Raw genomic sequence first — 11,111 nt, forward strand, 5'->3', positions numbered from 1 at the left:
TGTTAGCCCAACATCCTGCTGTGAAGTTCTGGAGAGGACCAACTCCGGAAAGCTCTTATGTAGAGTATTCTCGCACTTAACGTCGTACCTTTACCAGCCATGTGACTCGATGTTCTATGGAGCCTATGTATGTGGTCCATCTAAGATGGAGATACTGGACAAGGCAAACTTGCAAGGAAGGGCAATGATCCTTGAGGATGGGCATGGCCGCAAAGTTGTCTTTTCTCTCCTTCATGACCTTGATTAATGAAATATGGAAATATGTACATAGTTAGTATTATTTTTTTTCTGTCATTGCTTTAATGTCTTAACTTAGATTTCATATACTGAATATTGACCGTCTTTTCTAAGGAGTGTCTGTTCTTCTGTTTGTAATGTAGGTTGGATTTTACATAGTTATTTTTGAACAAGAAAATGCAATTGCTGTGGCGCCTGCATTATGGGTAGAGGAGGTGAATGGGGTAAGGGTACATGCGCACACACACACACACACACACGTAATACCGGAAATAACATATTCCCTGAAATGTTTTAGGTTCTGATTTGCTACTGGCCCCGTAGAAACGCTGCTGCCATGGCAAAGGCCTCCCAAAGGCCAGATAAGGAGCTCTGGAAGCGGCACAAAATAAGAATACTCTCCGAGACTGGTGAGAAAACTGAATAAATATATAGTCATATGAAAGTACACTGCCTTTACACAGTAAAATGATTACAAAAACTAAAAAGACAACTCAAATTTACTCTGTCCTTAGACAACTATAAGACAGCCAGAGAACGAGCCAAAAAAGCTGTAGAAAGTTCAAACGTGGACACAGAAGAAGAGGTGCTAAAAGAGCGGAAAAAAAAAGTACCATCAAAATACTGGACCGAGAGTGAAGGTAAACATATGCGATTGCTTTTTGTCATGCATTAGTCCACTGTTTATGTATAAAAATCATGCCATGATTACAGAGAAAACTACTCTATAAAACTAAACTATATATAAACTGTTTCATCCTGAATGAATAGGAGAATGTGAGATTCCTACCAAAAAAAGGAGAAAAATGTCAACATCCTCTCAGAAGCCATCAAGCCTCCCAAAGCCTCCAAGTTGTAAGTAACAGATTTAACTTTTGGTGTAATTTCTTGTGTTGTGTTGATTTGATGGTGGTGCGTCAGCGTCAATTAGTGAACAGGCAAAATAAGTGCATTGCCAGCTGACGGGAAGAAGCTATTTTGTGTGAAATACAGTACAAACAAATTTCTAATGGAAATCCTATTTTAAAAAAGTTTTGAATTTGGTTGGAGTGTCTTATATTGTGTGAGTTGTAGGTTGGTATTTTTTGTCATGGCATTTTGTGTAAAAGTACTCAACTCCCCTGAACTGAGTTTATCGCATGCTTTCAATGTCTGTTTTTAGACAAACCACCTACTGACATCACAGCTCACTCACCTGAGGAAGATGAGCCATCCCTTCCAAATCTTTCAGCTAATAATACTTTTCATGGTATGCATTTTTAATGTTGATATTCTATTCATTTGTTAAGATAAATGGTTTTTTTTTAATCTTCAGTAAATTAAGATTATGGCTGCATTTTCTAATCTCAATCTCTGTTACCTTAAATTATACATTCATCTCTGTAAAGCTGCTTTTAAACAATCTGCATCGTTAAAAGTGCTATATAAATGAAGATGACTTGACTTACTATCCAAATTAGACCAGCTATTGCATCTGGCAATACAGTCATGCCAATGTCTATATTTTATTTCTTGAAGTACCACACATATGCCTGAATACTAAGCAAATAACTAAATGTCAAGATGAACCCCCCCTTCCATCATCATCATCATCTCACCCATCTAAATTTTTCAGATTTCCAGCATCTCATCGAACAATCTGAGCAGCGGATGCTCCTCGCAATTGAGAGAATGTCAACAGATATTTCCAATTCTATTGAGCGTCTGATCCAGGCTATTCAACAGAATCGTCCTGGTCCGGCAACCATCACAACACCACCACAGGAGACCATTGAGAGGCCCTGCAAAACATTGCAGGAGCTGCAAGCTTTCCTATTAAAACTTGAGGGCCCAGAAGGGAAAAAAAGGATGGTATGTTGATATAGCACAGGGGTCAGTAACCTTTTTGTCACAAAAGTGACATTTTTAAGTTCAAAATGTAGATCTGTGTGCATGTAGGCTGAATTATCAGAATTAAATACATACACCTCTCGCATTTGCTTGTGTGTCAGCAGTTACCCTGCTCCATGTGGCATTGCAATACTAACAATTGCTTTATTTATCTTTATATGTTGCATAGATACAGTTTTTGAGCCTGATGGGAGGTAGCAACATTGGAGACGCTGTGAGGAGAATCCTTCGGAAAATAGCCACCAATGAGGCCTGGTCAAATTACAGCCTGAAAGGCCGAAAAGGAAAACTGACCTTCATTGGGACAGCCCTCCACCATATTGTTTTAAGTATGCTTTTCAAAACTTCTCTCTTCTTTTCACTTCATCATGCAACTTTTTAAAGAGCAAATGATAAACAGAAAAATGTCTGTACTGTCCATGTACCTTCAAATAATTTGTTTTCTCGTTTTTGACTTCTAAACGAAAAAAAAAACAAGTAAAAAAAAAAAAAAAATCATTTTATTCAGCAAGGATGCATTAAATTGGCCAGAAAAGAGAGTTAAGATTTACATTTCAAATAAATGCTGCTTTTTTTTCTTTCATTTATCAAATAACCCTGAAAAACACAAAAATGTGAAGAAGCACAACTGTTTTCATCACTAATAATCATAAATGTTTCATATGGTTTTAGTTTTACTTATTCACTTATTCATATTGCTCATAAAGTGTACTTTTGGATGTCAAAACTTTATTAAAATAAACTAAACAAATAAATGTAAATGTAAATATGAGAATTTAAAAAATAAAATAACAGATGCATTGTGATATAGGTGACAAAATATTGTGAGAAAATATGAATATGAAGTTATTTAATGAACTTCCTCACTTAACCAGTTATCTGTGCTTCCTCAGCAATGAAGTTCCACATTTCCGAACACGAAAATGCATGCAGCAAATAAGCCGTTCACAATATTTTCTTCAGTTAACTCCAAATTTCTCCCACATATCGGACTTGATTTTTGATGACGTATTGTCGACAACTTTACAAACTCCTCCACTAGCTATTCTTTTCTTAAACTCCTCAGAATCCATCTCGACGACTGCAAGCAGATCGCGCGCGCGGTTATGATGAATTTTTAAAAGTGGAAGTATAGTTAACGTTATAGATTCCTGGGAGGGCGTGGCGCGTGGACACAAATAAACTGATATGGATTTTAAATTGTTTTATTAAAAATTATTTTATCAACTTGAAATACAGGCATATTTTTATAGATGTGTTCCTAAAAATATGCATTACGTTTGCATGTGATTGTTTTAAACCCATGTTTCCCCCGTGTCCGACCCGACCTGCACCCGTATCCGACACAGGTGGATATTTTTCATCCGTTTGAGCAAAAACCTACAGGTACCCGAACCCGTGCAGGACTCTAGCTGTAAACTACACCATATAGGCCTATGCTTATATTTAATTTCACGAAAACACAAAAACATTTGCAATATTACAAATACAAATTATTGTAGACTATCACAAGACCCATTTATGAATTAGTTAATTAGTTTTTCCGATTACAAAATCAAGTCGTTATTTTAGTAGCATGAAAAAAACAATAGGATTATAAATTAATATCTCACTTACATATACAGTTTTCCACGAGTGAATTCAGTGAAATCCAGATTGTGTCTGTCTCTGTCTGAGGTGAGCGGCACTGGCGTGAACGCGGCAAAAGCTCCCGCAAACCAGCAGTTTTTTTTCTTAACTCTTATCTAAACTCATATGATTGGTTATTGCAACATGAGCTCATCAGATTCGTGTCTGATTGTTTATAATGCTCAACGCTTAAATAAAAATTCATATTTTGCATGTCATAACTGCCTACTGTAATATGGCGTAACACTTTTAATTTATTTTCACATTTTATGTCAATAGTGATAATCGTCATATATTTATTTAGATTATTTTAACCCCCTTGTAGAATATGCATTTGTATCCATTTTGGAGGGAGCAGGGCAATTGCGTCATCAGCAATATTATTTCCACATCGCGCCGTTCCCCGGTGCTGTCCGAGGCGATGGTGCTGAATCGGTTGATCAGTTCTTATTATAGAATCAATTATTCTCTCGTGCAGGGCTGCTTCACTGCGTTATGTGAAAAAGCGGTGTTCTTTATAAAAGTACTACAGAAATAGTTGAAATCGCATCTATTAGGACTAATGGGATATTATAACAAATATAAAATAAAAATATAAAATAATCCAAACTATAAAAATACCTATAATAGCCTAGTCTACATATTTAAAAATGTATAACAATAACGTCATAATAATGGTCCATTTTAAATGTTTAAGTGTCTCTTTTTTCAATTTTTGTTCGGTGGAGCTGTGACTATTGTTCTTGTAAAAACTTTTCAGCATAGTTTTGAGCCCTGAGACTTTTCACATTTATTTTGTTACATTTTTTTTTCTCTTCTAGGTGCTTGTGCCAAACAATTTCCGAAACACACAGAAAAGGAAATTGATACATGTATAGGGGAAACCCTCAAACATGCACCTCACCGTGTCAAGTTGGTCGCAACACCTGTAAGTTGTTTTATTCAATGAGAGCTCTCTCTCTCTCTCTCTCTCTATTCTCTAGAATAACATAACTGTTTTGATTTATTTACTTAGTACCGGTACTTATAAACAAAGTGGAGTTAAAAGTAATTAAAAAGTCATTGAAGTGATTGGTAAATATAATGTTAATTTTTTCAGGCAGCGGAAGAAGAACTTCGGGCACCTCCTGAGGATGGAGACAGTGACTGATACACACACACACACACACACACACAGTATATATTTAATATAAATTATTGTTTTTGTTATTTGTTGTTCACCATTTACGCAACATAAAATGAATATAAATATGTGTTCTTGTTGTTATTACTGTTTCCTAATATTTGTGTGTGTGTATAATATATATATATATAATTTATGTAATATATAATTTATTTATAATCTGTTTTTGTTCACACAAAATAAATGACTGATTTTATCTTTGAATGTGTTAAACGTGCATGCTTATTCCTATTTAAAGTTCTGAAAGAACAAGTGTTTTTTGCAGTAAAATTCTAGTTTGGTTCCCTACAGGTCCTTGAGACCAGTGGGGACGTTCTGAAAACGTTCACATAACGTCCTGAATGTTCTGTGAAGGTCCTCAAAATAACGTCCCCCGACCCTTTAAAGAACTCCACATCATGACCGTCTACGAACGTTCCCGGAACGTTACTAGGCGACGTCCTTGACACCAGTGGGGACGTTCTGAGAACGTTCTGGGAACATCACATTTGCAAATATAACATGGTCCCCTAAACGTTCCGATAACGTCCTGAATGTTCTGTGAAGGTCCGCAAAATAACGTCCCCCGACCCTTTAAAGAACTCCACATCATGACCGTCTCCAAACGTTCCCGGAACGTTACTAGGCGACGTCCTTGACACCAGTGGGGACGTTCTGAGAACGTCCTGGGAACGTAGCATTTCTAGCTGGGTAGTTAAATATTAAAATGTTAATTTTCGTAAGGGTTGTGTTGTTGTCTCTCGTAGCTCCCCCTAAACCTATAAAAAAAAATCTGAATTTTTTTCAGCTAAATTCCTACTGTAACATTACAACAGATAATAATGATGTCCTTTATATAGTATTTTGAGTGATGGCTGATGAGCAACGTGCTGCTGCTTGATTAATTAAATATAAAAACAAAGACAAAAAAGCATATTTACAGATTAAACTGACCTAAAACCCTGAACAGTAGTTCTGCTTCTCTGCTCCAGCTGTGCGCTTCCACAGTCCACTCTTTTCTCTCTTGTTCTCTCGCATTGATTACTCTGATTGATTACATTGATTGAGTCTGATCCAACCCGTTTGGCGGAGGCGCGGAGAGCGCGCGAGTCATGACTAACAATTCATGACTTATTAGAGATTTAATTATCAAATGGCGGATTCGCAAATGATCGCTTTAGTATACAATAATGATATTAAATAGTGGGGCAAAATCGGCTGCCAGGCCACCGGGAATTGTCCAGGTTCTCCCGGTGTCCAGTCCGCGCCTGATTTCCACAGACACGCAGAATGTGCAAGTCATATATTGCATTTTTGGGGCTTGATATTCACAGACACTAGTCCATGTCATGTTTTGATTCAAGTGTACTGACCTACTTTTGATTTAGTTATCCAAAATGTGGCATATTCCGTCCGCGTTAGGCATTTCGTTTTTATGACTGGATTCTACGAACCAGACTGTATTTCCGCATCCCGGAAATTATTTGGGCGGTATGTCTCAGAATTGCCAGTGCAATTTGGGAAAGAAATCAGTTAAATCTGTACGTGGATGTGTGTAAATATTCAAATGTAATCCCCTTTGTAATCGTTAAAAATTTCATAAGTAACTGTAATTTAATTACTCATTTTTTCGTAGTAACTGTAACTAATTACAGTTACAATAATTTTGTAATTAAATTACGTAACGCCGTTACATGTAACTAGTTACTCCCCAACACTGATTGCAGTGATATTGATTACTTCAGAGCCCTTTGTTCTTCAGCATAAGATTTGTTGTTCAAAACATGAATTACACTAATTGGCTGCATTGTGCTCAGGGTCTAAGTGTATCACCCTTTAATAGCTACCATAAATATGTCAACCAGAAGAGCCTTTTGACATGAAATGTCAAAAACACTATTAGTACTTCCTCAATTTTGGATTTCTTTTGTCTGTTGTCCTCAAATCAACTTAAACTGTGAATCAACATATCCTGGTGTTGGATTAAAAATAGGTGTCAATGACATCTAACAAAACTATGGCTATAAGAAGTTCCAATTTTCTCATATTTTGTGTTTCTTGGACAGCCACTCTGGTCATTTGGCAATAGTGTGGTACAATGCATCGAAACAGAAGCCTACATCTGGTGCATCTGTTATGCTTTTCATACTACCAATGAGACAGGCTTGAAATATACTTGCTATTGTATTACTGTTGATGTGCTGGTGTAATGAGAGCATTTTGAAAGCCCCACTGGGGGAACTTTTTGAGAATGAAATGCAATTGCTCTGAAATGTGAAGTAATTAAACTTCTAGTCATATTCATATCCTGCTCAAACCATTGCTTTTTCTACACAATTTACCTGAAAAGCACCAACCAGTCTTGACAAGACAGAATATAATATCTCATGTAACTAATCTCCCAGAAAAAAATGCATTGTAACAAAAATAACAAACCTGCTACATGGTGTTCCGGTGATTTTTAGTGGATGTAAGTCAATTACCCCCAAATTTACAAAGGTGTTCCAGCAGATAAGTTCATCACGGCTATGTTTGTAAATATTCATATTATTTTTCCTTTTAATTTAATTTAATGTCACCTGTCTTGATATTTTACATTCTGCCGGAGTGGCATTTATGCAGTTTAAAGTGTCTAAAAACTTTTGGACCACTGTACATATACAGGGATTATATTATAACCAGTACAGGAAGGTAAATGAACTGAAAAATGGATGTATTGAGTTAAGATGACTGTAATTGTCACACATCAGAGGATTTCTTTAAGAAGCGATATTACCACTTGACTCAGATGCGAGCAGACCATCATTATTATTCATTGGGCCGTCAGTGCTGATGACTGCAGAATGACGCAGTTGATGTGTGAGAAACCTGCTTTTGCCCTTAACTCAAAGTGATTAATTATAATTAGTTAATTGATTTTCTGGCTGGTCCAGTGGCCTCTAAATCACATTAGGTGAAGAGTGGGACACTTATAATTACAGAAGCAGTTGACTAAAGATCTAAAACTTAATCCAGTGTGTTTAGTGCCAGTGTGTTTAGGACAAAGTTAAGCCAACTGAAAAATAGAATAGAGAGAGAAAAAAAAACATCCAGCATATTTAATATTATTACATTTTGATTAGTATGATGATAGTCTCTGATTGAAACACTGAATTATTCAATAAACATTTGGAAGCTACAAGTGTGCAGTATTGTTTCTGGTATATCTACGATCTATGCTACATCAAACATTATTACATATGTAGTCATTTATTTTAAATTAAATTGAACAATTTTCTGCCCTAAAGCTGCTTCTAACCAAACAATGGTCTAAAGGTCAGACAGCTGACAACATGTCAAATTAGAAACACTTTAAAATGGACTTGTATTATTGACCAAACAGATGCAATAGCTCGATTAACCTCTCAAGTGTCTCCTATTTTGGCATTGATGGAATGTGCACAAGGCAAAATATAAAGATGTGTCTTATTTCATACAGATTTTATGAATGTTGAAGGACGACAACTGTGGGATATGACTGCATCACATTTAGTGAGAAGAAAACTTGTGTATCATTGCCCATGTGTCAGTGAATGAGGACTAAAGGGAGACAAGCTTACAGGCCAATGGATTTGACACAAGCTCCTCTGTCAAGTGTCAAGCCCCTTGGCTGCTCTCTTTGTGGCCTGTGTCTTTCACAGATGAGTGATGAAAACCATTCACATCAGACCAGCTCACAGCAAACTCACAGATGTCCTAATTTACCGTGGCAAATCTTTGCAGTGTTTTACCTTTTAAGAGGTATACTTATTTGTTTTCTTTTGTAATTTATTGTGTCTTCCAATTCAATAGAATTCTTTTCCAAAGACATTTATTATTATTATTATTTTGAAGACCCATAAAAAACATTGCTGCATCAGCAACACATCAGTTCAAGTTTACCCCAATACGACTCAATTTCCTTTAAGGCAAAGAAGTTTTTCATCATAAACACATATCCACCCCCTGCAAATGCGGTGAAAAGCCTTGCATTCTCTATAAAATGCACTTTCATCCTTTGTAGCCTTCGCAGGAGTGTTTTTAGTGAGGAAAGACATTGAGAGGTTAATTGCAAGGCAAAATTTGTGCTCTCCTTGGCTCTGAAAGATTAACCATTAGAGGAATTTGAGAAAAAGGGAAGTGGCTAGCAGAGGGAAAAATGCCACAGGGTGCCATGGATCACTTTCCTTTTAATGGCCAGGCATCGCTAAAAGCTTTTCTCCCCCTCCTGATCGTGACTCAAAACATAATTGACCTGTAAGGCCCTTAATGAACATCACATATCACAAGCCTCTGAAATTCTAGCATCTTATCAATGGGCCAAGCAGTCTGCCGGAACGATATTAACGCTCAACAGATGCCTGTTTTGTTGAAGGTCATGTTCCACAAACCAAACAAGCCCTCGTCGTTGATGCATTGAAATTACCTGAGAAACAGACCATTAGGAATAACATGTTTATTTGTACAGTACATTTTATATCTCCAGTGCTTTCATGGGATATTAAAATGGGGAGACTGATGAAGGATATAAAAGATACTGCATTTTAACAGTACACATAAAGAGCATTTAAATTTTTTATTATTATTATTATTATTTCCCCCCATAATAGCTCTGTTGAGGAGGGCTGCACTGTTTTGACCAGCTGAGCTAAAACTGGAGCACAATAACCTTTCCACTTGCAGTTCTGCCAGGATTCTTAAGCCGGCGTGAACTGCGAGTTTGTATTGATTGAGTGTCCAGTGCGGGAAACATGGATGCCCTTTGTGCTCTAATTAGCAAAGCCGTGAAAAATGAGCACTGCTGCAGAGCTTGATAAATGCATTTGTCAGAGTTTGACATGCACTGTGTTAACAGAGCTATTTCAGCATAAAATTCTTCCTGGTAGGGTGAGGTCATGATGCTACATACAGGGGTCAGTAACAGGGTGAGAGGAAGATAATAGGTAGCATCCTACTCCTAGGGATAAAGTGACATGAGCTAATGATGAGTATTAAGTGTTTGAAATAATTATTACGCTGGTCTTTGGAACGCTGAATTCTGATCAGTCATGGCATTTATCATTTATCAATTTATCATTGATCATGCATAATAGCATCATCATGTAAAACTTCAATGATCTAAACATTTTACAAAATGGCAGGCCTTCACAATAGGTGACATAGATCCCTCAGTGCAGGCAGTGTGATGGGACTCTGATCTGGTGATGGCAGAGGCAGAATCTGAACCAGCCTCCATGTTCTGTTGTGAAGATATCATGGCATCATGTTCTGAGGCTCACATCAAGTGTGGTTGACAGACTGAGCTGCCAGATAAGAACTGGACAATCGTTTATTCAGTGCAGCTGCCTGAATAAGAGCATGAGAAGTGTGTTATACTCTCTCTCTCTTTCCTGGAACACCTGGGTATTACTGTCCTGCCTGATAATGTGAAAATGATTTATGGAGCAAAAAATGGGCAGTTATCACAGTTGGGTATTAAACTTTGTTTGTTTGTTCATGCTGATTATTTAATCATTGTTATCTTTTATGAAACAAGGAAAATAAAATGGCCACATAAATGCTATTCTTTCAGATTTTGCTTTTACATTGTATTACTCTGTAACTGCAAGAAATTATCCAATATTTTGGACAAATAACCTTATATGAAATTGTCATGGTTCTGCCTTCATGTCCTGGTTTTCTCTCTAGTCTTGTGGCAGGATCATGACAGGCCCGTGTTTTGTGTACAACCCGAATTCCGGAAAAGTTGGGACGTTTTTTAAATTTTAATAAAATGAAAACTAAAGGAATTTCAAATCACATGAGCCAATATTTTATTCACAATAGAACATAGATAACGTAGCAAATGTTTAAACTGAGAAATTTTACACTTTTATCCACTTAATTAGCTCATTTAAAATTGAATGCCTGCTACAGGTCTCAAAAAAGTTGGCACGGGGGCAACAAATGGCTAAAAAAGCAAGCCGTTTTGAAAAGATTCAGCTGGGAGAACATCTAGTGATTAATTAAGTTAATTGATATCAGGTCTGTAACATGATAAGCTATAAAAGCTTTGTCTTAGAGAAGCAGAGTCTCTCAGAAGTAAAGATGGGCAGAGGCTCTCCAATCTGTGAAAGACTGCGTAAAAAAATTGTGGAAAACTTTAAAAACAATGTTCCTCAACGTCAAATTGCAA

The 11,111-nt window shown here is 36.7% G+C and overlaps 1 protein-coding gene across 1 annotated transcript; it reads left to right on the forward strand.

The window, feature by feature from the left end:
- The first annotated feature begins 208 nt into the window (after positions 1-208).
- On the forward strand, positions 209-4,929 carry LOC132130229 (uncharacterized). Its single transcript, XM_059541940.1, has 10 exons — positions 209-263; positions 381-461; positions 536-647; positions 753-878; positions 1,009-1,092; positions 1,400-1,486; positions 1,853-2,088; positions 2,297-2,456; positions 4,578-4,684; positions 4,856-4,929. The coding sequence occupies exons 1-10, from the start codon at positions 234-236 to the stop codon at positions 4,904-4,906; spliced, it is 1,074 nt and encodes a 357-aa protein (XP_059397923.1). The 5' UTR covers positions 209-233; the 3' UTR covers positions 4,907-4,929.
- The last annotated feature ends 6,182 nt before the right edge of the window (positions 4,930-11,111 follow it).

Source organism: Carassius carassius, chromosome 4 (genome assembly GCF_963082965.1).
Source record: "Carassius carassius chromosome 4, fCarCar2.1, whole genome shotgun sequence".
Lineage (NCBI taxonomy): Eukaryota > Metazoa > Chordata > Actinopteri > Cypriniformes > Cyprinidae > Carassius > Carassius carassius.

What these genes read in the sequence shown, in the direction of transcription:
- LOC132130229 (XM_059541940.1), top strand. Translation starts at nt 234, where the DNA reads ATGACCTTGATTAATGAAATATGGAAATAT. An exon ending in GGGTAGAGGAGGTGAATGGG is followed by an intron (nt 462 to 535) that starts GTAAGGGTACAT and finishes GAAATGTTTTAG; the next exon opens with GTTCTGATTTGCTACTGGCC. An exon ending in AAGAATACTCTCCGAGACTG is followed by an intron (nt 648 to 752) that starts GTGAGAAAACTG and finishes CTCTGTCCTTAG; the next exon opens with ACAACTATAAGACAGCCAGA.